This window comes from Labeo rohita, unplaced genomic scaffold (genome assembly GCF_022985175.1).
Source record: "Labeo rohita strain BAU-BD-2019 unplaced genomic scaffold, IGBB_LRoh.1.0 scaffold_280, whole genome shotgun sequence".
Lineage (NCBI taxonomy): Eukaryota > Metazoa > Chordata > Actinopteri > Cypriniformes > Cyprinidae > Labeo > Labeo rohita.
In genome coordinates this window covers 40,873-68,631 of record NW_026129100.1, presented here as the reverse complement: position 1 = coordinate 68,631, position 27,759 = coordinate 40,873, and the positions used below count along the sequence as shown (strand labels likewise).

Sequence of the window (27,759 nt, the reverse complement as noted above, 5' to 3'; positions counted from 1 at the left end):
GTATATAGACACGAAATCCATAACTTTTTCCCAGCATGGTCTGAAGATGTCTGAGTCAAATTTGGTGAAAATCAAACCAACAGTCTTGGAGGAGTTTGAAAAAGTAGGTTTTCAACATTAATCAAAATGGCGGACAGAAAGTTCATCCAATTTTGGCATAATTGGTATCAATGTTCTCGGCCTGACCCAATGAATCTATTGAGATCATTTTCATAACAATAGGCTGATATAAACAAAAGTTATTAGCATTTTTGTAAATTTCTTCAACTTTTGGAGTACTGTCAGGGCATGGTGCCGAAAACACATACCGAGTTTCGTAATGATACAACAATGCGTTCGTAAAATATAGCATTTTTGATCAAATTCATATTGCTGACTCCCAAAATGGCTGACATAGGAAAATTGGGTACGGTCTGACTCGGCATGATGCACCAAATCTAAAGAGACCAGTTTTGTGATTGCCAATTTTTCTGGCCAAACCATTCAGAAGTTACAAGCAAATATATCCATTTTCTATATCTCCTAACTACTAGGTGGCACCAAAACACTACTAGTGTGCACCAAAACACTGCAGGTAGCTTCAGGACATGCTTGTTATGATACACACCAAGTTTGGTCTCAATACACCAAACCGTTGTGGAGATATAGCCTCGAATCCATTTTTGTGTGATTTTTCGTAGAATTTGTGCGTGCATTATTTGACAACGGTTTGACTAATCAACTCCGTAACTTTTTTGCCAGCATGGTCTGAAGATGATCTAAGCCAGCTTTGGTGAAAATCAGACAAACCGTCTAGGATGAGTTCGAAAAAGTAGGTTTTTCTAACAAAAATGTATAGAAAATATAGCTGCAAGCAGCAATTGTGGAGCCAAGCACAAAAGAGGCAGAATGAGGAGCTGAGCATGGCAAGGAGCAACAGACCGACCTCAACAATGAGTAATTAAAGTAATTTTAGGATAATATCAGTTGAAATGGCTGAAAAATCGTAAGTACAACCAGTAATAATATGATTTAATGGGTTATCATTATTGACCAACAGGTGGCGCTGTTATCAAATTGATGTGATGTGTTCTGTGTGAGCTGACAATGACACACACAAAGTTTGGTGTCATTATGCCAAACCTTTGCAAAGATACAGCCTCAGAATCATTTTGGCATCATACCTCAAATTTGCAGTGGTGCTGTACGAAAACGGTTCTGTCTATCGACACGAAATCCTTAACTTGGAGTCAGCACAGTATGAAGATGATTTGATTCAAATTTGGTGAAAATCGGACCAACGGTCTAGGAGGAGTTTGAAAAAGTAAGTTTTGTACATTAATCAAAATGGCTGAAAGGAAGTTTGGCCAACTGTGGTATAATTGATATGTATGTTGTCGGCATGACCCAAGGAATATTTTGACAGTTTTATTACAATAGGCTAATGCAATCAGAAGTTATTAGCATTTTTGGAAATTTCATTATTAATGTTTATTGAATGGTGTATTACTTCTGACCAATAGGGGGCACTGTTACCAAATTGATGTGACGTGGTTAGTGTGAGGTGACAATGGCACATATAAAATTTGGTGCCAATATTTCAAAGGTTTGCAGAGATACAGCCTCAGATGTAGTTTGACATCTTTCCAGCAAATTCGTTGATGCGCTGAACATAAACCGTTTCGTACATCGACACAAAATCCATAACTTTTTGTCAGCAAGGTCTGAAGATGATCTGAGTCAAATTTGGTGAAGATTAGACTAACGGTCTAGGAGGAGTTCGAAAAAGTAGGTTTTGTACACGAATCAAAATGGCGGACAGGATGTTTGGCCAGTATTGGCATAATGGGTATCAATGTTCTCGGCAAGGAATCTATTGAGATCACTTTTATTACAAAAGGCTCATGTAAGCAGAAGATATTTGCATTTTTGTAAATTTCTTTGTAACTTTTGGCCACAAGATGGCGCTGCCCCCAAACTTTTTGAGTACTGTCAGGGCATGGTGCCGAAGAGACATAGCGAGTTTTGTAAGGATACGTCAATGCAATATAGCATTTCTGGACAAAATTCAATATGGCCGACACCCAAAATGGCTGACATGGGAAAATTCGGTATGGTTGGACTCGGCATGATGCACCAAATATAAAGAGACCAATTTTAGTCACAAATCATCACTGGCTTCAAAAACGTCACACTGGACTTCAAGCAGCTTGGATTCTGTGCCTCTCCAGTCTTCCTCTAGACTCTGGGATCATGATTTCAACATGAAATGCAAAATTTACTTTCATACCAGGTAAGATGCTTCTGACGTTGTTTCTGTTTCAGAAGTGGCTTGGTAGCCCTTTTCCTGAAAACGTCTGAGCATGGTGACTCTTGATGCACTAACTCCAGCTTCATTCCACTCCTTGTGAAGCTCTCCCAAGTTTTTGAATCGGCTTTGCTTGACGGTTTTCTCAAGTTTGTGGTCATCCCTGTTGCTTGTGCACCTTTTCCGACCCAATTTCTTCCTTCCAGTCAACTTTGCATTTAATGTGCTTTGACACAGCACTCTATAAACAGCCACCCCTTTCAGTAATGACTTTCTGTGACTTATACTCTTTGTGGAGGGTGTCAGTGATTGTCTTCTGGACCATTGCCATGTCAGCAGTCTTCCCCATTATTGTGGTTTCAAAGAACAAGAGATACCCGGAATTTATACTGTAGGGATGGACATTTAATCAACCCAGGCTCATTGGAAATACGTGCCTGTTACAGGGAGTGAACGACGAGAGGCGAGCGGATACATTTGCGAGCTTTTATTATATGGACGAGACAGATACATGGTTGTGCAGGCAGGGTCAGACAACAGTAAACAGGAATGTCGGAGGCGAGACGAGAGAATAGTCCAGTAAGACGAGCGATAGTCCGAAAAGGCAGGCGGCTAGACAGTCGATAAAGAGATAACCAGGCGGGAGAACAAGAACTAGGAACAAGAAACTAGGAAAAACATTAACAATGGGAATACAACAATAACAACAATCCGTGGTTTGCAAGTGGAAAGACCGGGGCTTTTATAACGCCGCTGATTGGTCGTGGGTGAAGTGCAATGGCTGATGGGGAATGTAGTCCGGGGTGTGGTGCAACAGTCTGTGTGTGACAGGGCGAGAGTGACATCTGGCGGTGAGCGGACAGCGGGACACCGACCAGATTCGTGACAGTGCCTCTACATACATTTCTTTTTCGTAAAGAAATTATGTTTTTTTGAGAAAAACATTTCAGCATTTTTATCCATATAAAGGACTGATATTGTGCCCCGATTTTAAATGCAGTTTAAATGGGGCTAGTTTAAGTGCCAAATGCTTGTCTTGTCTTAAGCCGGGCTCACACTACAGGATTTTTAGCCCCGATTTTCCCCTCCCGAGAATCAGAGCAAAAATCCTGTCAGATTATCTGGTAATGTGAGGCATTCACAGATCGAATCTTCCACCCCCGATCTGTTCGCACACAAATCGGGGCCACCCCTATTAATATCAAACATGTTTCATATTTAAGATTTTAAATTCAGATAATGACAGCTATATGATTACATGACTACTTTCACAATAGCCAAAGCACGACTGCAAAACAGCTGCTGTACGGGTCCGTTGGATAGTGAAGATGGAGGAAACTCCTTTTTGAGTTTTTGTAGTAACACTGTCTGTAAAATGTGTCAAAAACCTACCACAACAGGAGTAAGAGAAGCTCTGGGGTAGTGATGTGCGGATGGCGGTTATATCCAGGGGCGCTGCAGATAATCCGCGGTCGGGTCGGTCGGGTAATAAAAAAAAAATGCATTCTGATTATTTGCGGGTGGGTCGCGGGTGTTACGCCTGTGTTAGTGCTATTGAGTAGGGTAATATGCAGTGGTGTAGTGCAGTACCTGCATATACCCATATCTTTATCAGTTGGCTTTGCATATACCCACTTCTAAATCCCCTCTGATGCGCATGTTTCAGTAGTGTCCTGCATTAGCCAAAATCATGACAGGCCACCATTTCAAATTCAATCGTATGCAAATAAATGCAAATATTCGCTCAAAACACCCATTAAAGACAGTAAGGACCGTGGCGCCAGCTTCCTTTGAAATATGTTTGATGATTGCTCCTGATGCGCCCGCGCCCTCACCAGATTTGCTGCCTGTGCGAGAGCATGTCAAGGGAGGCACGCTTAGTAAAATAATAATAATTATTGATTACTAATTTGAATCAGTACATTATAACGGAAACAATACCTTAAAATGAATAGAATTAGATTTTTACTATTAGAAATTTATTAAACTGGGTGACCCTCTGTAAACTTCTGTCCAAGGATCCAGTAGGCATTTGAACACCCAACCGATTTCATCAGAGATTGCGGAGAGTCATGTCCAGATGTCAGTTAACGTTACTCTTTTTAGCGTGGATTGGGCTTAAAAGCACGAGTGATTAAGCTTATATAAGTGTGCAGCGATGTGCAGATCAGCTGAATCAATCTGCTGTTAAATAACATAATGCAAAACTAAGAATTAAAATAATTGTAAATGATGATCGGGTACGGGTCGGGTGCAGTTATCTAAATCAGAGAAAAATATAGGTGCGGGTGGGTGGCGGGCGGATAATGGATGTAGGATGATTTTGAAACAATTTTTGAAGTTGAGGGAGAAAATACGATTGGAGTTTTTCAACTGTCTTGAGTCAGAATATACAGAGTTCAGGGAGAGAAAGGCAAGACAAGGCTTTGAGATTAAAAAGTATTTAAATTGTTTTTTTTTTTTTTAATGAAAACAACTGTTCTGAAATCACTGCTGGTCTCTCCCATCTTGTTCTTTGTGGGGGCTTCTAAGATGTGTGGTACACCACTGAGCATGACTTCTTAGCTGAATGATTTGCGCTGCGGCAAGTGTAGTAGACTGTATGTTTTTACATTTTAGATGTATTATTATTTGTCATGTATTGAATTGAACTTTTTAAAAAAACGCTGCAGAGCGTGACGTCATTTCACGATTGTTGCAGCATCCGAGGGAGTTTCGCATTCTCAAAGTCTAGTGTGACCGCAGTATCAGGCTGAAGTCAAAGTAAATTCAGTACAGTCTGTACAGTAGAATGCAGAAGAAGAAAGTTTAACACTCTTCAGCAAAAAAAAAACAAAAAACAAAATAGTTAGCTAACCTTATAAGTATGGTTGAATTGGATCATCAAAGGTCAGAGGCAAAAACACTGGTTAATAAAATTGGATTAAATGCAAAAAAATTTTGAAGAATACTGAATCTGTTTTTTTTTTTTTTTTTGGTAAGATAAATTAATGAATGTTCTCATTTTACATCTTACTCCCAATTTCCCTCAACATGGGGACAGGAGAGCTTTCAATCAATAAATGTGACCCTGGAGCACAAAACCAGTCTTAAGTAGCATGGGTATATTTGTAGCAATAGCCAACAATTCATTGTATGGGTCAAAATAATCAATTTTCTTTTATGCCAGAAATCATCAGGATATTAAGTAAAGATCATGTTCCATTAGTTTGTACATTTCTTACCATAAATATATCAAAACTTATTTTTTGGTTAGTAATATGCATTGCTAATTTGGACAACTTTAAAGCAGATTTTCTCAATATTTTTGCACCCTCAGATTCCAGATTTTCAAATAGTTGTATCTTGACCAAATATTGTCCTATCCTAACAAACCATACATCAATGGAAAGCTTATTTATTCAGGTTATGACTACTGGTGATGATTTAAAAAAAATTGTAAGTGAACTCAGATATTTTCTTGTAAATTAAAAAGTAACGTGTTACTTTACTAGTTACTTGAAAAAAGTAATCTGATCACATAACCCTTGTAATGCGTTACCCCCAACACTGGTCTCATCCAATCAGTCACAAGTACTCCATTTTTAAACAATACCTAATGTTTACATTTTGTCTGACTTATTGCTGACGTATTGTGTTTTCTGACTTTTCTGGGTGGTTTGTTTTTCACTTCACAAATATTTTACAGTGTGTCATATATAATCTTACCACAGTATCTCCAGTTTACACTGAGGATTTTGTAGTACATCAAAGAGAAGATTCACAGAATTTCCTATGTTATTCTCAGACAGATCCAGGTGTCTCAGGTGTGAAGGGTTTGATCTCAGAGCTGAAGCCAGAGCAGCACAACCTTCATCTGTGATGTCACAATCCCTCAACCTGTAGAGAACAATGACACACTCTTTACTCTCTCAGATGAGATTAGATCAGATCAGTTTAACAGTAAATCCCTTAGAAAGAAGAAAGTGCAAATCAATGTGTGATAGATCAGTGGCAGTGTTTGAACTGTGTCAAAGCTCTTGGGGGGGTCCCCCTAACCAGACCCCCTCTATATTTAATCAATAAAGTCAATTCAAATATTAAGATATTTTAGACTATTACCAAACAAATAAAATCATTATCAACAAAATTTGTCTTTTCAAATGCAGAGGATACACAGACAGATGCATTGCTTAATGTTTAATGGAGGACATGAATGCATTAAATGCATAAATAATATTTTGATATTTTAATCCTAAACTGTTGAATGCTGATATCTGAAATTTAAAAAAAAAAAAAAAAAATTTAAATGTGAAATTAAAACCACCAATAGGTGGCAGCAAGTCACTGTTAATAAGTAAGTCATTGCAACTGATTCAAATGGTTGATTCATTAATGAAAAAAAAAACATCATATTGTTCAGAGACAAAACAGTACTGTCGCTGTGTTTGGAACCATTTTTGTTGATGAAATAGAGCAAAAATAGGCAGTATGGTGTCTAAAACATAACATTAATATTAACTTCTAGTTTATTGAACTGTTGTATAAAATGAATATCACATTAGTGATTTTTGCAAAAAAAAATAAATAAATAAATAAAAGGCACTCTTTGTGTGATATTGATTAACTATATGAATTACCTTTTATTAGACTGAATAACGCAGTAAAAGAACACGCTCTTTAATGAGCAGTCAGTTTAGCTATTGTTTAAGCACTCATAACTCATCTTATAATAAATGAAGCTGTCCATACAATGTATGATAAATGAATCTCTTACTTACATCGTATGTACATCTGCACTTTGTTGCTTTCGCAAGATTCAGTCTGAAGAAGACTCAGGGTTTGAGCTGACTATTCTGAACGCCTCTGAATGGCCACTGCATTCTAAACTCAAGTCGTGTGATTGGTTATAATGAGCAACGCTGTAAAAATGTGCAAAATAAAATACGATGCAACGTGAGCAGGTCTAAATTTAATCAAATCTTTCCATTTAATTTTCATTTTCACTAGTTTCATGTTGAAGAATTATAGTTTTATTGAAAAACCAGGGGACACTGGTGTGTGCGCGTGTTTCTCCTTCACCCAAGGATAGCAAAACATAAGATCACCTACACTGTGAGATATTATTTATTCTTAGTGTAAATTGTGGCAGATAGTATTTACACATCAATGTATTGCTGTGCTTTACAAAACAGAACGTAATAACATATTCTTTGTATATGATTCTATTCATTTTAAACAGATGCTGCCTTATAGTGTCCTTACCTGTGTCTATTCCTAAAGCCACCCCTACACCTACTCCTAATCATACTGAAGCTGCTGATCAGTAAAGCTGTTCTTGAAAGAGCAGGAAGAGAGTCACAGTTTTGAGTTTGGCAACAATATGAGCTGCATGTGGTTGATTCACCAGCCCATCTGATCAACGTGAGGACAACACATACAATTTCAATTTTAGGCCTGTTAAATACCTGTGTCAGGCACCTCAGAATTCAAATATGTCCATCTTAGACTCCATATCCCAGAATACATAGCAGCGCTCTAAATCACCTGACCTCTGATTAGACGCACATGAAAGCAATTCACACTTATTAGACAGCCTAAATAAAGACACTCAATTCCACATGCTTTATGAAGTATCCACTCTTAACCAGGTGTTGAAACTTGACTAAACTTTTTGGATACACTTGGGCCTCATTTATTAAACAAACGTAGAACGAGCGCAGATCCGTGTGTACAAATGAACCTATGACAGTTCACGTGTGATTCATGAAACATTCGTATGCAGCCAATCCTGTCGTACGAAAGTTTATGACACAGAGAAACGAAACCCGGCCAAAAAGTGGAAATAAATATATAAATATATAAATAAATATAGATAGATAGATAGACATTTGAAAAAAAATTATTATCCACAATGTAAACAAATCTGTGTTACAATATCCACGTAAATCCTTCACATGTGCAAAAATGTTAACTAGCTTTGATGTTTGGTTGACTCCATTTTAGTTTGATTAATGGCTAAAATGTCAATGCTGAAATTTGTGTGTGTGTGCATGAGGCACCTGCGCGATCAGTTACATTTAATAAAGTAAAGATATAATTAATAAAATGCATTAAGAGTGCCACAGAAACGAAAGTGGCCTATACTTGTCGCTTTTTTTTTCTTTTGTTAATCCGTTAATTATTTAAGAGAAATATATTTTGTGTACGCTAGCCCTCTTTATTTTATTCCTTTTATAATTTCTGTTTTTCTCCATACACCGAAGTGCGGCAGGTGGGTGATGCAACAATGTGTGAATCCTCACGGTCTGTTGTTTATGCTATTTGCGCATATAAATCTAAAAATGTTTTGAATAGTTTATTATTTTTTTCTTTAATATAAACACCTCTCTGAGCTAAAATACAATGTAATAAAAATGCAGATTTGTACTCTGATTGGTTGCCTCAAAAGCCCACAGTCCTTACTCTTTAACCTGAACATAGAAGTCAACACACGCACAAGAAACAGTCACACAATATTTTATCTTGATTGTCAGAGTTCTCTGATCCTCCACAGACAGCAAGGCTCTAAACTCTGAATCCTCTGCTATGAGTGTGTGTGTGTATAACAAAAAATATTCTCGTAGCTTCACAGAATTACAGTTAAACTACTGATGTCACATGACATGGATTATTTTGTCAATGTTCTTGGTACGTTTGTGGACTTTGCACGTGGCAGAACCCTTGCTGTTTAGGGAGGGTCAGAGAGCTCTCAAACACCATCAAAAATATCTTAATTTGTGTTCCAAAGATGAAAGAAATTCTTACGGGTTTGGAACAACATGAGAATTTTCATATGTGGGTGCTATCCCTTAAATATTTTAACAGTGAAGTGATTGTTCTCAGTGATACTTACCAAACTGATCTGGATTCTTTAATCACAGGCAGCAGCTTCTGAAGAACTTTCAGTTTGATGGTTTTATTGGTTCCACAAACAAAGTCATTAATATCAAACTTGTCCAGCTTTTCCTCTGATGTCAACAACACAAAAACTACAGCTGACCACTGAGATGAAGAGAGTTTGGCTTCCCTTATTGTTCCAGATTTCAGATACTGTTGAATTTCCTCCACTAGTGAATTATCACCCAGTTCATTCAGACAGTGAAACAGATTGATGGATTTCTCTGGAGATTCAATGGTCCTGATCTTCTTCTTGATGTACTCAACTGTTTTCTCATTGCTGTCAGAGCTGTTTCTTTTCAACATCATTATTCGTTGTAGGAGAATCTGATGAGACTCCACTGACAAACCCAGAAGGAACCGCAGGAAAAGATCCAGATGTCCATTTTTACTCTGTAGAGCCTCATCCACAGCTCTCTGATGCAGCTCAGATAATGAAACATGTTTAAACAAGAGTTGAAACCAGTCTTTCACTTTAGACGGTGCATTTTGTTTGGTGCTTTGGTCAAACACATTTATGTTGTTGTTCGTCCAGGAGAGGTGCACATATACAGCTGCTAGATGTTCCTGAATGCTCAGATGAACAAAGCAGAAGACTTTCCCCTGATACAAGCCAAACTCCTCTCTGAAGATCTGAGTGCACAATCCTGAGTACACTGATGCTTCTGTCACATCAATGCCACACTCTCTCAGGTCTTCCTTATAGAAGATCAGGTTTCCTTTCACAAGCTGCTGAAAAGCCACTTTCCCCAGTTTGAGGATCACGTCTTCGTCTGTCACCTTTTTCTCATAGTCCTTCTCACATTTGATGTTGGTCTGAAGGATCAGGAAGTGTGTGTACATTTGAGTGAGAGTCTTGGGAATCTCTCCACTTTCTGCTTGACTCAACATCTTCTCTAGAACAGCGGCTGAGATCCAGCAGAACACTGGGATGTGGCACATGATGTAGAGGCTCCTCGATGACTTCAGGTGTGAGATGATCCTGTTGGCCAGACTCTGATCACTGATTCTCTTCCTGAAATATTCCTCCTTCTGTGGCTCATTGAAGCCTCGTACTTCTGTCACTCGATGGACACACTCAGAGGGGACGAGATCAGCTGCTGCTGGTCTGGAGGTGATCCAGATTAGAGCAAAGGGAAGCAGATTCCCCACAATGAGGTTCATCAGCAGCACGTCCACTGAGGCTGATTCACTTACATCACACAACCTCACATCACTCTGAAAATCTAGAGACAGTCGACACTCGTCCAGACCATCAAAGATGAACAACACTTTATATTCATCAAAGGATTTCTCCATTTCTTTAGATTCAGGGAAAAAGACATGAAGAAGATCTAAAAGACTGAGTGTTTTGTCCTTCATCAAGTTGATTTCTCTGAAAGGAAGTGGAAATATGAGCTGGACGTCCTGATTCTCTTTCCCTTCAGCCCAATCCAGGATGAACTTCTGCACAGAGACTGTTTTCCCAATGCCAGCGACTCCCTTTGTCAGCACAGTTCTGATGGCTTTGTCTTGTCCATGTAAAGGTCTAAAGATGTCATTGCATTTGATGGCTGTGTCCTCTGTTGCTGCTCTCCTGGATTGTGTCTCAATCTGTCTCACCTCATGCTCATTACTGATCTCTCCACTCTCACTCTCTGTGATGTAGAGCTCTGTGTAGATCTCATTCAGGAGTGTTGGGTTTCCCTGCGTCACTGTTCCCTCATAAAGACGCTCAAACTTCTTCATTAGATTTGATCTAAACGTGTTGAGGACTTCATGCCTGCAAAATTAAAATACTGTATCATTAAATAAGCTAATGAGCACAGTGTCTTTTATGTATTCTGTATAATAAATAAATATTTTTTTACAGAAATTTTAGACCTGAGATCAGTCTTTGTATCTTCACTCTTATAATCTAATGGCTGATTCATAGACGTGTCACTCCTCATAGACACACAGCTGGACTCTGGTTCTGATCTCTTCTGCTGAACTGAACTATAACAGAGAGAGATTCAAAGTGAATCCTTTGATTTACCATATTTAAGTACATCTTCATATATTATTTAAACAATCACTTTAAAAAGCACTTCAGGATAATTTCATTCACACTTTTTAAATACAAAAGATGTTAAATACAAGTGAATGCTTTCACAAATGCATCTCTCTATGTGACACTATAAATATTAAAATTAGTGTTGTCAAAATTAGTGCATCAAAACAAGTGATTATTTTTTTCAGTTCAACAAGTTAAAAATATTTAGTGCAATTAAAGAGGCCACTCCACTCACAACTGCTGCTTCTGTCTCTTTTTTTCTTGACAATAATTGGATTTACTTAGATGCAGAACATCTTTACGACCACATTAAATCGGATACTTTTCAGATGCGCTCTCCAACTTCACTTCGGTGCCAGAAAATGTGTAGCGGCTAAAAGCCAACCGAAGCCGCAGGAGCTGAGTGCGGGAATAACTTGTGATGTGTCAATCACCTATTACATTTGCATCTTGCAATTTATTTGATGACAAAAAAAAAACATTGAAGGATTTCTTGCAGAATTTAAAGATTATTTTTGAATCAAGGCAAGTATCTCGATGAATTTAGGGTCAACAAACAAATTTGTGCTCCCACGCTCACCCCCTTCCTTCCAACTAACCCCTTCCCACAACAAGTGCTTTAATTCTAACATAATTAATGACACTTCCAAATTTTCCCACGGTCACATGACATCACACATGAATGTTTACATGGCTTCATGTTTACATGGAGCTTCAGTAGAACATCAGTGAACTGCATTTAGATGAGATGTTGTCAGGCCGTATGCCAGTAAAAACAAATTTTCCTGTCTTGTCAGCTGTTATACTGTGTTTGTGGCACAAGCTCTTTAATTGCATGCACAAATACGGCGACACACACTATAGCCTGTATCATTTCAATATAAGTCATAAAGTTACTAAAAGGTGATTAAAGCTGCCTTAAAACTGTGCATGCAAGTAAGTATTTGTTACATAAGAGTTACATTTAAGAACAAGTCTCTGAAATTAAGTGGTTTTCAAAACTGTCCTGGAGCACTGCAGCTCCCTCATCTAACACACCCAATTCAACTCGTCAGCTCATTACAGAGAATTTAAGACCTGAGATGGGTCATAAAAGGTAAAGAGTTGTGAGTAAATACCATGCGTGTCGATGCACAGCTGATGTGATGATTGTTAATCAAAAAACAAAAGAAGAAAGAGGAAATCCATAACCTTTGTAGCTTTGAGGATTCATCTATATTTAATTTAGAATTTAGTGTTTGATAACTTCAATTTCTGTATATTTCCTACTTGCTGAAGGACAAGTTAATGTGAAGACGGTTTTAAGTTCACTTAAATTAGAAATTATTTTTTAAGTATAAGAAATGTTTAAACTGATAGCTCTCAATTATACTAGAACTTCCTAGAGACATCAGTAGCATTGGTATCAGTGAAACTCGCCTTCTGTCATAAAAAGATGCCATTAAACAAATATTAAAAATATACTCTCTTTACGTTGTTTCATTAATTTGAAGATTAAAAGTGAAATTATTGGAATATAAAATTATTTTTAAAACATTAATATTAGGTGGGATTAATTCTGATTAATTAAAAAAAAAGTTTGATAAATTAGTTGTGTTTTTAATCAATTGACATCACTAGTTAAAATACCAGATAAAGATATAAACATAATTAGCAGTGTAAATGAACAATTATTATATATACATATATATATATATATATATATATATATATATATATATTCACACACACTATTTTGACCATATAAAGTGATTTATATAGTAGTATTTATATAGAAATGTACCTGAGATCAGTATTTGCATCTCTACTCCAAAACTCTATAGGATGACCCATAGACTCCTCACTCCTCATAGACACACAGCTGGACTCTGGTTCTGATCTCTTCTGCTGAAATGAACTATAACAGAGAGAGATTAAAGTGAATCCTTTGAATTACCATATTCAACAAAGTACATAGGTGCATATTATTTAAACAATCATTTAAAAAAAAAAAACACTTCAGGACCATTTCATTTTTACTATTTTATTACAAAAGATTTTGAATAGAACTGAGTGCTTTCACAAAAGTGTCTCTCTGTGCAACACCATATATGTTAAAATATCAAATAAAGATAAAATTAGCATTCAGTAATGTACAAAAAGAATTTCTCATACTTTGTAGAATAGAATATACACTATTTTGACCATATAAAAACACATGCTATAATAATATTTATATAAAAATGTACCTGAGATCAGTCTCTGTATTTCCACTCTTAAACTCTATTGGATGACCCATAGACTCATCACTCCTCATAGACACACAGCTGGACTCTGCTTCTGATCTCTTCTGCTGAAATGAACTATAACAAACAGATTTAATCATTTATTTATGGTAATCATTTTCTTTTAAGATCTTTAAGTATTTTTCATCAATAACACTCCACGTGGATTCCTTTTGACCTTTTTTAAAAATAAATAAATTATTAATTTTAACTTAAAATCCTCCAGACACAAAAACACGATAAAGACTCCCATCTACCGTCATTCAAGATAATTTAATACAGTGTTTATTCAAAGTACCTGCATCCTGGAGAAAAATCTTCATCTGTGGATGTTTGTGTGTCATCCATGATGAAACAGAATCTGATCTCCAGCACTGACTCTGAATGGAAATGACAAACACACACACAATAATTCAGCTGAACGGATCCTGAGAAAAACGGGATCATGAGACGCGGAGTTATACACAATGTTAGTCTGTAAACTAAAATAAACTACAGACAAAACAAAACACCAATAAAAACCATGTTCATTTGCTTGAAAAATAGAATATTAAAATATACGTCCTTTAGAGAAAATATGAACGCGAAAGTCACCTGTAAATCATCTGATCACTCATCACTCACCTGATTTACACACAGATTGACAAAATCCACCGCCTTTCTATTAAGTAGCTACACGTAATCATGGCTTAGCGTTTATAAAAGGTCCTGTGAAACACTTTTATATTGCGTATAGAATCGACTCTGACTGTTTAAATGGAGAAGCATCAACTCTGAACATTTGCTTTCACTTCGCTTTTGTAGCGGGGTTAAGAAGAGCCATTAAAGTTATTTGTTTATATATAAGATTGTATGGAAAATATTGTTTGGGTTAAGTAATTGTTAAATAATTGTATTTTAATAATTTAATATGTTCCTTTGAAGATGATGATGTCATTTCCGGCAAGAGCTGTTATAATCTGTTTTCACACAAGATTGGAGCGACACGGTTTTTTGACCGTTAACATTTCCAGTTATTTTTTGTTATTAAACGTGTTGAACGGAAAATACTGGACTTTGGAATGTTTTTCGAGTTCAATACACGCTCACACAAGTAAAAGAAGCAACGGAGGTTAGAAATCGGACGGATTGCTATTACAAATTTAGTCAAAAAACCCGCTCTGTGACGATGGAATGTGAAAGTGAAAGTGCGTGTATGGCACGCTTGTAACAAAGACATCGTCGAAAGAGGATCGTCTGTGACCGAACGCCGAAATGTTTAATGATCGCGAAGTATAACTAGCGGACGGCGCTTTGTTCTTTGGTGGATTAAAAACTGCGTCACAAGAAGAACGTCGTTTCTCAGTGAAGTCCTGCTCGGCGAATGAGGTAACGGACTTTTGTATCGGCCATAAGATGACTCAGTGCATGTTTGAAGAAGCTGAAGTGCATACGTTTGATGCAGAAAGGTATTACGTGTACTTTTAAACGTCTGCAAGCAGTTTGTGCATTGGTGGAATTACGATGGCTGAGGGAGGAGAGGATGACGTTGCGGTTTCGGAACACAAGAGGGTGTGTAAACCCACCGAAAAAGCGTTAGAAGAGCAACTTCACAGACGCATTAGTTTGAGGAGAGCGAAATTATCTGCTCTTACCAGTAAGATCAAAACCATTGAAGGGCTAATGGTTGATGTTGGAAATCTGCAGAATGTACAAGATTTGATGCAACTTGATTTTGCAAAGTTGATAACGGAGTTTACTGATTTAAATGTTCAAGTTCAAGATCTTCTGCCTGAAGATGAAAAGATTGCAGATCAGAAAAATTGGTTTGAGCCCAAAATGGATTCCTTGAGACTTTTTGTAAAGAAAACTGAAGATTGGATGGCTGTTGTTGGTAGAAAAGACCAAAATGATGATGTTGATATGGAGGATGATGTTTCTCCTCACGACAGTGCCTCACAAGTATCTGTGAACAGAAGTGAATCAAAACAGAAGCGTGATTCAGATATCGACAGTGGATCAATTTCCTCCTCAGTATTGTCTGCATGTGCACGAGAAGAATCAAAACGTGCAGCTTTGCTAGCAAGAGCAGCAGCTTTAAAGAAAAAGCAACAGCTTGAAATTGAAAAGATGCAGCTCAGGGCAAAAATGGAGGAACTTGAAATTGAAACGGCGCTTGCAGAGAGCAATGCTAAATTAAAGGTACTTAAAGAGTATGAACATTCAGAGGATGGCAGAAGCAGCATACAATCTAAGCACAGGAAAGGAATCCATCTGAAGCAATCAGAACTGAAAACAGAACGAAAAGATTATTCACTTTGTCATTCAGCTGTGGTGAAAAGTAGAACAAAGGCTATCTCAAATCCAGTGTCACTTGCAGCACCACGGTTAAGCAATCCAGAAGACACCGGTAACGGTGCTAATCGTCCAGCAAATGACAGCATTATTCAAGTTTTGCAGAAGCAACATGACTTGACGGAATTGCTTGTGAAACAGCAAAGACAAGTTCATCTTCCTAGTAAAGACATCCAAGTGTTTACTGGTGATCCGTTAACCTACAAATCTTTCATCAGGTCCTTTGAGCATACCATTGAACATAAAACAGACAATGAAAAGGACAAGCTATATTATCTAGAGCAATACACTGCAGGAGAACCCCAAGAGCTCGTCAGGAGCTGTGAATATATGCCGTCAAGCAGAGGTTTCAAAGAAGCAAAACGACTTCTCCAGAGGCATTATGGAGATGAGCTGATCATAGCAAGGGCGTATATCGATAAAGCTTTAAAGTGGCCTCAGATCAAGTCTGATGATGGTAAAGCCTTGAGTGCATATGCTCTGTTCCTGATTGGTTGTCGTAATACATTGGAGGATGGAGAGTCTATGGAGGAAATGGACAATCCTACCAACATGAGAGTTGTAATTTCAAAGTTACCATACAAAATGAAAGAAAAGTGGCGATCAGAAGCATACGACATCAAAGAGCGACAAGGAGTAAGAGCCAGATTTACTCATTTAGTTGACTTCATTGATCGTCAAGCAAAAATGGCAATGGATCCACTCTTTGGAGACATACTGGACAATCGCAATGTTGTAGCAGTGAAGGCAAATCAGAAAGAGAAGTACCCTAAAAAAGGAATAAGTAAGAGCAGCTTTGCAACCAACATTTGCATGGAAGAAAGAAGACCACCGGAGGTGTCAAGAAAACAGGTCAGTCCATCCAAGATAGTGAATGCCTTTGAGAAACCATGTATGTTTTGCTCAAAAAGTCATGCTCTCGAGTCATGCAGTGAGATCAAAGAGCAGCCGCATAAGGTACGTGTGGAGTTCTTGAAGTCTAGGGGCTTGTGCTTTGGATGTTTAACTCAAGGCCATCTTAGCAAGATGTGTAAAAAGAGAATGGAATGTAAGGAATGTTTCCAGAAACACCCAGACATTCTACACATTAAGGAGGACCCCAAAAGTACAAAAGATGTAGAATCATTAGACAAAAAGATCTCATGTGCCCAGGTCTCCCTTAACCACCAATCAAACAACTTCTCAGAGTGTGCAGGAGATAACTGTGTGTTGTCAATAGTGCCAGTGAAAGTTAAGTCAAGTAAAGGTGACCGATATGTGGAAACGTATGCTTTCCTGGATGCAGGAAGTACAGCTACCTTTTGTACTGAAGAGCTGCGAAAGAAACTAAACCTGAAAGGGAAGCCAACTCAGATTCTACTAAGCACTATGTGTCAAGATAAGCCAGGAGAGCAGAAGCTGGTTAACAGTTTTATCCTCACAGACCTGGAGGTGTGTGCACTGGAAGACACAAAGTACTTCGAGCTTCCTAAGGTCTTTACACACAGCAACATTCCTGTTCAAAACGACAACATTCCTAAACAAGAAGATATCAGCAAGTGGCCATACTTGAGTGAAGTAAGCATACCTAGCATTAATGCAAATGTGGATCTTCTTATTGGAGCCAACAATTCGAAGGCAATGGAGCCGTGGTACATCATAAATAGCCAACAAGATGGACCATATGCCGTGAAAACTGCACTTGGTTGGGTGGTGAATGGAACCATTAAGAAAGAAAACAACACTCCAGAAAGGTCTAAACTGCCGCACCATACAGTTAATCGTCTCTCGATGGTGGAAATAGAACAACTGTTGATTCAGCAGTATAACTCAGACTTTCCTGAACACCATTATGAAGAAAAGGAAGAAATGTCACTGGAGGACAAACAGTTCTTGCGGACAGTGCAGGAAAATACGAAGTTTGAGAATGGGCATTACTGTGTGAAATTGCCATTGAGAAATGAATCAGTCAAGATGCCAAGCAATCGATGTGTTGCAGAACTGCGTGCAACGAACCTGAAAAGAAAGCTACAAAAGAACACAAGTTTGCTGGAAGACTACAGTAACTTCATGAAGAGCATTATAGAGAAGGGATACGCAGTCAAAGTTCCCACAGAACAGCTTGATCGCAGCGACAACAGAGTATGGTACATACCACACCATGGGGTGTACCACCCCAAGAAAAAGAAAATTCGAGTGGTCTTTGACTGTACTGCTTCCTTTAGAGGCATGTCTCTGAACGGCCAATTGCTACAAGGTCCGAACCTCACAAATACCCTCATTGGTGTGCTCACCAGGTTTAGAGAAGAACCGATAGCCATGATGGCAGATGTGGAGTCGATGTTCTATCAAGTGAGGGTTCCTGAAGAGGATGCAGATCTGCTTCGCTTTCTTTGGTGGCCAAATGGCAATTTGAATGCACCTATAGAGGAGTATAGAATGATGGTTCATTTGTTCGGGGCCACATCGTCACCTAGCTGCGCCTCATACGCACTAAGAAAGACAGCAGAAGACAGAAAAGATGTAGCACCTCAAAAGGCTGTTGAAACAGTTCTGTACAATTTTTACGTCGACGACTGTTTGAGATCAGTGAGCACAGAGCAAGAAGCAGTTGACCTAGTGAAGGATATCCGGGTCCTGTGTTCTGAAGGAGGTTTCTGCTTAACGAAGTGGGTAAGCAATAGTAGAAAGGTATTATTGTCTATCCCAGAAGATCAGAGGGCCAGTGGAATAAAGGACCTTGACTTGGATCAGGATTCTCTGCCCATCGAGAGAGCACTTGGCATGCAGTGGTGTACAGAAAATGACACCTTTACTTACAACATCCAGGTACAGGAGAAGCCATTGAGCAGAAGAGGTATTCTCTCGGTCGTCAATTCAATTTATGACCCTCTTGGCTTTCTGGTGCCACTCATCCTACCAGTCAAACTCCTTTTAAGAGATATGTGTAAGCAAGGATATGGATGGGATGAGGAGATTGATGGCAAGCGTGCTGAGCAGTGGATCAGATGGCTAGAAGATTTAAATCACCTCTCAGACTTCAGAATCCAAAGGTGTGTAAAACCAGAGAAGTTCGGAAACACAACAGAAGCACAGCTGCATCATTTCTCTGATGCCAGCGAAAACGCTTACGGCACAGCAACTTATCTGGTACTTACAAATGAACAAAATCAGAAACACTGTTCTTTGTTGATGGGAAAGTCGAGAGTTAGCCCACTCAAACAAATCACAATTCCCAGACTTGAGTTGACAGCAGCAACAGTGGCCGTCAAAATGGACAAAATACTAAGGCAAGAACTTCAAATCTCACTACAGCAGTCGGTTTTCTGGACAGACAGCACTACAGTGCTCAACTACATTGGAAACGAAAGTGCTCGCTTCAAAACCTTTGTAGCAAACAGGATCTCACTAATACGGGATGCTACTACTCCATTACAATGGAGGTTTGTAAAGTCATCACAGAATCCTGCAGATCAAGCTACTAGAGGTCTTAAAGCAAAAGACTTTGTGCATGCAGAGACATGGATTAAAGGGCCGAACTTCTTGTTGAAACCAGAAGAAGAATGGCCACAAAGACCAGATCAAATGAGACAAGTTCCAGAACAAGACCCTGAAATCAAAAAGGAAATCAAAGTCAATGTTCTCAACATCAGTGAAAGCAACGATGCTATGACCAAGTTAACTGATTACTACTCAAGCTGGTTTCAGTTGAAAAAAGCAATAGCATGGATGCTAAGATTCAAAGAAACACTGTTACAATTATGCAAAGCAAGAAAACAGTTCAAATCATCCATTGCACAATTGGAAAAAGACCCAGAAAAACAAGCAGCCCTTCTACTGGATCAAATGAGAAAGTACAGATCAACAATGAGCGGAAAGTCATTGAGCCTGGAAGACTTAAATCAAGCAGAAGTTCAACTCATTCAGTACAGTCAGAAACAACACTTCTTAGAAGAAATTGAAGCCTTGAGAAAGAAGGTTTCTGTTAAGAGAAGAAGTCAACTGTACAAGCTTGACCCTGTGCTTCAGGATGGAATACTAAGAGTGGGTGGTAGGCTTAACAAAGCGGCCATGCCAGAAGAATCCAAACATCCCGTGATTCTTTCTAAGCATTCCAGAATTTCCACTCTCATTCTGAGTGACATTCATCAAAGATATGGCCACTGTGGTCGAAACTATCTGCTATCTATGCTCAGACAAAGGTTCTGGATCCCACAAGCTAACTCAGCTATACGAAAACTTATACATAAATGCTCAATTTGTCGTAGACTTGATGGAAGAGTTGGAGAGCAAAAAATGGCAAGCCTGCCAGAAGACCGCTTGCTACCTGATAAACCCCCTTTTTCAAATGTGGGTGTCGATTACTTCGGGCCCTTCGATGTTAAACGGGGCCGGAGTACTGTGAAAAGGTATGGTGTACTCTTCACTTGCCTAACAGTTAGAGCAGTACACATTGAAATAGCTGATAGCTTGGACACTGACTCATGCATAAATGCTTTGAGGCGCTTCGTCAGTAGAAGAGGACAGGTGTCGGTCATGCGCTCAGACAACGGCACAAACTTCGTCGGCGCCGAAAGAGAATTGCGAGAAGCACTGAGCAACCTGAACCATAGCAAAATTGAAAATGCCATGCTGCAGAAAGGGATAAAATGGATCTTCAACAGTCCAGCCGCTTCCCATCAGGGAGGAATTTGGGAGCGTCAAATCCGTACAGTAAGGAGGATACTCAATGCTCTCTTAAAAGAACAGTCTATCAATGATGATAGTCTTCACACCATCATGTGCGAGGTGGAAAGCATCATTAACAGCAGACCAATAACTACCGCATCAGACAATCCGAATGACCTTGAGCCTCTGACGCCTAACCATTTACTGTTGTTGAAAACGCAAACCAACTTACCACCGGGTCTGTTCAAAAAGGAGGACCAATATGCGAGAAGACGCTGGAAACAGGTCCAGTATCTTGCTGATTTGTTTTGGAGTAGATGGACTCACGAGTACCTACCCATTCTACAAGAGCGCAGTAAATGGGTAAGATCTAAAAAGAACTTTGAGCCTGGCGATGTCGTGTTGGTGGTGGACAGTTCTTCCCCACGCAATTCATGGATAATGGGAAGGGTACTAGAAACCTTGCCAGATTCCAGTGGAGCAGTACGCAGAGTGAAGCTGCAAACCAAAACTAATATACTAGAGAGACCTGTAAACAAATTGTGTCTAATTCAAGAGGCAATTTAAGTATGCAGAATAACAAAGGATCATCAAGAAGAAAGATAATGAATATGTGAAAGAACTAAGTTGCTTATTCTCATCTAAAGATGTTAAAATTTATTGGCTCTTAGTATTTGAATATGTCTGTGATAATTGGTTTGTCACCTGCCCAACCAATTAGGGGCCGGATGTGTAAGAGCCATTAAAGTTATTTGTTTATATATAAGATTGTATGGAAAATATTGTTTGGGTTAAGTAATTGTTAAATAATTGTATTTTAATAATTTAATATGTTCCTTTGAAGATGATGATGTCATTTCCGGCAAGAGCTGTTATAATCTGTTTTCACACAAGATTGGAGCGACACGGTTTTTTGACCGTTAAACATTTCCAGTTATTTTTTGTTATTAAACGTGTTGAACGGAAAATACTGGACTTTGGAATGTTTTTCGAGTTCAATACACGCTCACACAAGTAAAAGAAGCAACGGAGGTTAGAAATCGGACGGATTGCTATTACAGTTAGGATAGGGTAAAGGGTTAGGTTAGAAATCGGTGTCTATCTCCACCCATTACCTCCAGCGAGGGGGAGCTGGAGCTCCAGCTCCTCCCATCTGGCTCTGCAGCGAGCACCCTCACATTTGTGGACAGTTATTTAACTCCATTTAGAGTAATATGTTAGTATTTTATAAACTAAACATTTGAGTAAAATGTAGTTTTTATTCACCAAAAACCAACTGTCCAAGTATGTGGACGTCATTCAACAGTGGAGTCAGATTCCATAAAGTCTGATTTCTGTAATCTGGTAGTATATCTATTCAATTTTTTCCAAAGATGCTATAAATTATATTATATTGTATTATAACAAATACATCAACATAAAATGTATTATTATAACATTAAATGGCCACTTTACACATACATATGGAGACAAATTCGCATTTTGCCTGCCAAACAGGTACAGCACAAGTCAAGGAGTCAGTACAGAATAATAGAGAATATCCCAGAGGACAGTGGAAGTAAGATAAGGATGAAAATATAATAAGTTCTTAATATCAGCAATTTTTGATTTGATTTTTATGATTTGCCTATATTGCTAATAGGTTTCTGCATATATGTAACTACTGTTATTGTTCCACTTCTTACAATAAGTGTTTTATTGTTATTATATTGTAATATTATTGTTTTTAATAACTGAACTGATATACATAGCATAACATGCTATTAAAAAACACATTATTACATATTGTCAGCTGTGGCTTTATGTCCCATTTTTCTCCTTTGTTCCATGATGTCAGGTAAATATTTTTTTAATAAAACTGAATTTTATTAAAACAAAAGGATTTTAGCGTCATATTAAAATAATAAAAAGAATCATAAAAAAAATCTAGATAATGTTTTCCATAATGCATGCATGAACGGGTTAAAGGGCCTATAGACATGAGACCAGTGTCAATTAATAGAAGGGGACAGTGGACATTTTTCACAACCTCTTTTTTACCCATACTGGCTAATTACGGAATTGCATGTCCAAAAATTAACATTCTTTTTCAAATAACTTTCGTCAGCAGGATCATAGATTTACAGTTTACCCCTACTGGTAGAAAAGGGATTTGCATGTCCAAAATTAACCTTCTTTTCGTAATAACTTTTACATTACAGAGACAGAGACATGAAACCAGTGTCAATCAATAGAGGGGGACAGTGGGCATTTTTCACAACCTCTTTTTTACCCCTAATGGCTGATTAGGGAATTGCATATCCAAAATTAATCTTCTTTTTGTAATAACTTTTTACAGCAGGAAGATAGAGACATGAGACCAGTGTCAATCAATAGAGGGCGACAGTGGACATTTTCACAACCTTCCAATTTACTCCTACTGGGAGAAAAGAGAATTGCATGTCCATAATTAACATTCTTTTTGTAATAACTTTTGTCAACAGGTGGATAGAGACATGAGACCAGTGTCAATCAATAGAGGGGGACAGTGGGCATTTTTCACAACCTCTTTTTTTACCCCTAATGGCTGATTAGGGAAATGCATGTCCAAAATTAACCTTCTTTTTGTAATAACTTTTTACATTACAGAGACAGAGACATGAAACCAATGTCAATCAATAGAGGGCGACAGTGGGCATTTTTCACAACCTTCCAATTTAGAAAAGGGAATTGCATGTCCAAAATTAACCTTCTTTTTGTAATAACTTTTGTCAGCAGGTGGATGGAAACATGAGACCAGTGCCAATCAATAGAGGGGGACAGTGGACATACCGTGGGAATAGCATGTCCAAAATTAACCTTCTTTTTGTAATAACTTTTTACAGCAGGAAGATAGAGACATGAGACCAGTGTCAATCAATACAGAGTGAATGTCGGCATCTTTTACAACCTGTCCCGGCGCCGGAGGAGGCACAGGCTCTGGAGGGCGCTCTGGAGGGCGTGCTGGAGAAAGCTCCGGCTCTGGAGGGCGCGCTGGAGAAAGCTCCGGCTCTGGAGGGCGCGCTGGAGGCAGCCCGGGCTCTGGAGGAAACACAGGCTCTGGAGGCAGCTCGGGCTTTGGAGGCAGCACAGGCTCTGGAGGAAGCACAGGCCTGGAGGCAGCTCGGGCTTTGGAGGCAGCACAGGCTCTGGAGGAAGCACAGGCTCTGGAGGAATGGACGGGACTAGTGGAGGCTTGGGAGAGCTGGACGGAACCAGCGGAAACAGAGGAGATAATAATCCACACAAGTCCATTAAGTTCTTAATGTTAATTTGGCTTGCCATATTGTTGTTAGATGATCCAGAGCGCGGGGGTGTGGCTGGAGTCCGAGCTGGCCCTAGGCGAGTCATGAAAATGACCTTTTTTGCACGGCGGGAGTCCGAGACATGAAACCAGTGTCAATCAATCCGAGGGGGACTGTGGGTTCTTTCACTGAGGATGAGGGAGGAGCTATGGAGAACTGGAATGAGCATGTCCAAAATTAACATTGTAATAACTTTTAGCATTACAGGAGGAGACATGAAACCAGGCAGGTGGTGAGCTGGAGCGGCCACGTGTTTACTAATGGGGGAAAGATTAGAATCTTCCACATCGACATAGTAATTGAAATGACTAAGGACAAGGACATGGTTGATAAATTCTGCAACCGGTTTGCAAAAATTAACCTCAGGAGTTATCGTCCAGAACAGGTTGTCATCGTAACTGTTTACATTACAGAGACAGAGACATGAAACCAGTGTCAATCAATAGAGGGGGACAGTGGACATTTTTCACAACCTCTTCACCCTAGGCTGGCAAAATTAACATTCTTTTTCAAATAACTTTTGGCTCAGACTACTGGAAAAGTTGCAGAGACAAAATTAACTTCAGTGTCAATCAATAAGGGGTGGACATTTTTCAATCTGTCACAATTTTCACCCTTTGTTTACCCCTAATGGCTGATTAGAGAATTGCATGTCCAAAATTAATGCTTAAAGTTTAATAAATAATCCACAGTGAAGAGACATGAGACAGTGTCAAACAGCAGGGGGACAGTGGAACCACAACCTAAACTTAAGATATGACAAAACAGGATGACGTACAAGAACCGAAGATCTTTTTGTAGGAACACAACCAAACTTATATACATGGAAACAACCAATCAGGGGGAGACATTGAACAATCAAACAGTGACGTAAATAATAAGAAACAGAACCGGAATAACTTTTTACAAAGATAGAGACATGAAACCAGTGTCAATCAATAAAGGGGAAAAACATTTTTCACAAAAACAGTTTAATTGCAATTGCATGTCCTTTTTACACTACAGATGCATGGTTTTTTGTTTTGATTATTTTTTGTTAATGGCTTTTGCATGGGAAATGTAGTCCAGGTGCCATCCCGCATTTAATTAACTAGTATGTTGCTGATGCTTAAAATTCTAAATTGTTTTAATAACCATTTTGTCATGACAGAATAATGAATGAAAGGTCTAAGATCAAAGATTTATTTGGCACCTGATTGTCTGTGCACATTTATGTATTAATTATAGTCTTCCTGCTAGTAAATTTATCCATCTACCTCTCTTACTCTAACCATATGCTCATCTATACAGTGGAGAAAATTATTAGAACACTATAATTTTCAAAAGCTTTAAATTGTTTAAAGTCAGTTATCTATATCTTTATCTGTAGCTGTCAGTAGAAAATGTCAGCATACATTTCCACACTTTAATTTAGCAATTACTTTTAATAATGCAGTCAGAATTTTGTACTACACACAGTGATCTGATCTCATCATCATCCAGTCTGTCTGAAATGACATGAAGAAACTGAAGAAACTGAGACAGACTAAATCCAGAAGAACTGTAGCAACATCTCCAAGATGCTTTAAGAAAGCTACCTGCAAAGCTCCTGAGAAACTATGCGCAAGTGCACAGAGGTCAAAAGCTGAGTTAAACACAAAGTATGGTCACACCAAATGTTGATTTACTTCAGTTAACAGAAGTTAATTGATAAATAAATTATATTTATGACAATTTTTGACAGCATCTTCATTTTACTGTGTTTTTACACAAGTTCACAAGGATTATTTAAACATCTTGGAGAAATTGTCACAGCTCTTCAGGATTTATTCTGTCTCAATTAATCTTAATGTCATTTCAAACAGACTCAATGATTATCGCGTAAATCAGATGTCTGTGTGGAGCACTGGTTGTTGCCAGACCAACATTTCACTGATTTGTTCAAATTAATGGCAAAATATATGTTTGGAAATGTAAAATGATATTTCGTACAGACACACTATTCCAATAAATAAAAAAAAAAAAACAGAATTAAAATCATTTTGAGCCAAAAACATTGGTCACCACTTAGTTAGCTATTTATACATCTGTCTGTCTGTCCATCCATTTAATCATCTATATGTTTCTATGTGTCATCCATCCGCCCATCTACCTATATGTCTGTCTGTCCGTTTGTCGATACACTGGTCTGTCTGTCTGACCAAATGGTTAAAATAAAACTTTGATGTGTGATATTGTATTTTCAGTATTCAACCCCAAACAGCATTGCTCCCTTTGTGGAAAAGAGTCTCCATTTGGAAGCGTGGGTCTGAACACATGGGTTTCTGTCCTTTTCAATGAGAAATTAGTAATTAGATGAGCTATTATACAATCTGTAGGTCTCAAATGTTAAATTATTTCAACTAAATAGATAATTATTATGCAGATAATTAGTATACAGCTAATCTAGAAATGACATTAAATCAAATATTTAGTAGTATTTTGTATTAGGTAAATACAGATCAAAAAGTTTTATTATTTTTACTGTATGTTCAATTGTGTACATTTTAATTTTATGCTTTTTAGCTGAAACCACCATTACTTTCATATTAATAGAGTATTAAAAGAATGTAGTACAGTTTATTTTTAATTTAAAATGTTCAGTATAATTAAAAATTAAGTTTACTTGTGACAGTTTTTTATTTCCACTAGATTCAGTGCAGCAACTGTGAAAGATGGTACCACTCTGTCTGTCTCGGCATGATGAAAAAAGAGGTACAGAAATGGAAGACAAGAAAGTGATTGTGTGTTTGCTGTAAGTAAAAAGTATTTTACAAGTGTATGTGTTAAAATATATTGCTTACTCTTGTAAGTTTTTTATTGTTGTTGTTGGTTTTTGCTTTGATCAGTTCCTTATAAATGTTAAAATCAGTACATTTTAAAATCAGTATAAATTTTTGATCAGAGTATAAATACCGGTTCTGTCAAAATGGCTATTGCACTGCTGGTGTCAGGCATTCACCTCAGCCACCCTCATCTGACACACCTCCGGTAGCACCGCCCACTCGATCATCTTCACCCGAATTCTAACTGCCCTCACTTGTTCCTCCTTGAGCCACGCCCTATAAATAGGACTCTCAGTCATTTGCTCATTGTCTGGTCTACTGTTCACATGCTGATTTCTACGTTCCCTCCTGTTTGCTTACGGACTGTGTGGCGTGGCTCACCCTTTGGACTTTTGTTCATCTCCTGGTTACAAGAGCATTCAGTTAAGAACTTATATCATTACTATATGCTTTGTCTTTTAAATAAGACTGTTGTAAATAAACTATTGGATTGGATTGCCACTCATCTCTCGTCTCCTCCATCCCTTTGTGTGTGTGACAGATGGCTGTTGTTGTTTCTAATTAGTTTACAGTATTAACAGGAAAATTCTGCATTACATAAATGTTGTCATTGTAAGGATGTAAATAAGGTACGATTTGTAAATGCAACTACTTTGTGCAACAGTAAGGAATAAATGTGAGGTTGTGTATGTTGACCACTGTCCCCCTCTATTAACTGACACTGCTTTCAAATCTCCCTGGTGGAAAATGCCATTACTAAATTAAAGTACAAATTGCTTCAAGCTGCAATGATGAGCCCAAGTCACCAGTGCAACCACCATCCTCCAGTGTCATTGGGAAAGCGGTGCACAGCGGGCACATGCATTAATATTAACCCTTTGGCAGTCTGGTTTTAAGGGTTACAGCAATGAAATGGTTAAACAACATGCACACAGTCAACAAAATATAAAATTTTAATAATGCTTCACAATAACATATACTGGTCTCATGTCTCTGTTCCTGTTGACAAAAATTATTACGAAAAGGTTAATTTTGGACATGCTATTCCCTTTTCTACCAGTAGGGGTAAAATGGAAGGTTGTGAAAAATGTCCACTGTCCTCCTCTATTGATTGACACTGGTCTCATGTTTCTATCCACCTGCTGAC

At 38.3% G+C, this 27,759-nt stretch overlaps 1 protein-coding gene across 1 annotated transcript in view; it reads right to left on the bottom strand.

Annotated features, from left to right (window-relative positions):
* The window catches only part of LOC127160037 (protein NLRC3), a 60,118-nt gene that overhangs the window by 9,027 nt on the left and 23,332 nt on the right, over window positions 1-27,759 (bottom strand). The window contains exons 3-5 of the mRNA XM_051102715.1: window positions 11,069-11,182; window positions 9,162-10,967; window positions 5,996-6,166 (exon numbers count right to left, since the gene is read on the bottom strand). Of these exons, the coding sequence (XP_050958672.1) occupies window positions 5,996-6,166; window positions 9,162-10,967; window positions 11,069-11,182 (2,091 nt within the window). The remainder of the gene's footprint in view (window positions 1-5,995; window positions 6,167-9,161; window positions 10,968-11,068; window positions 11,183-27,759) is intronic.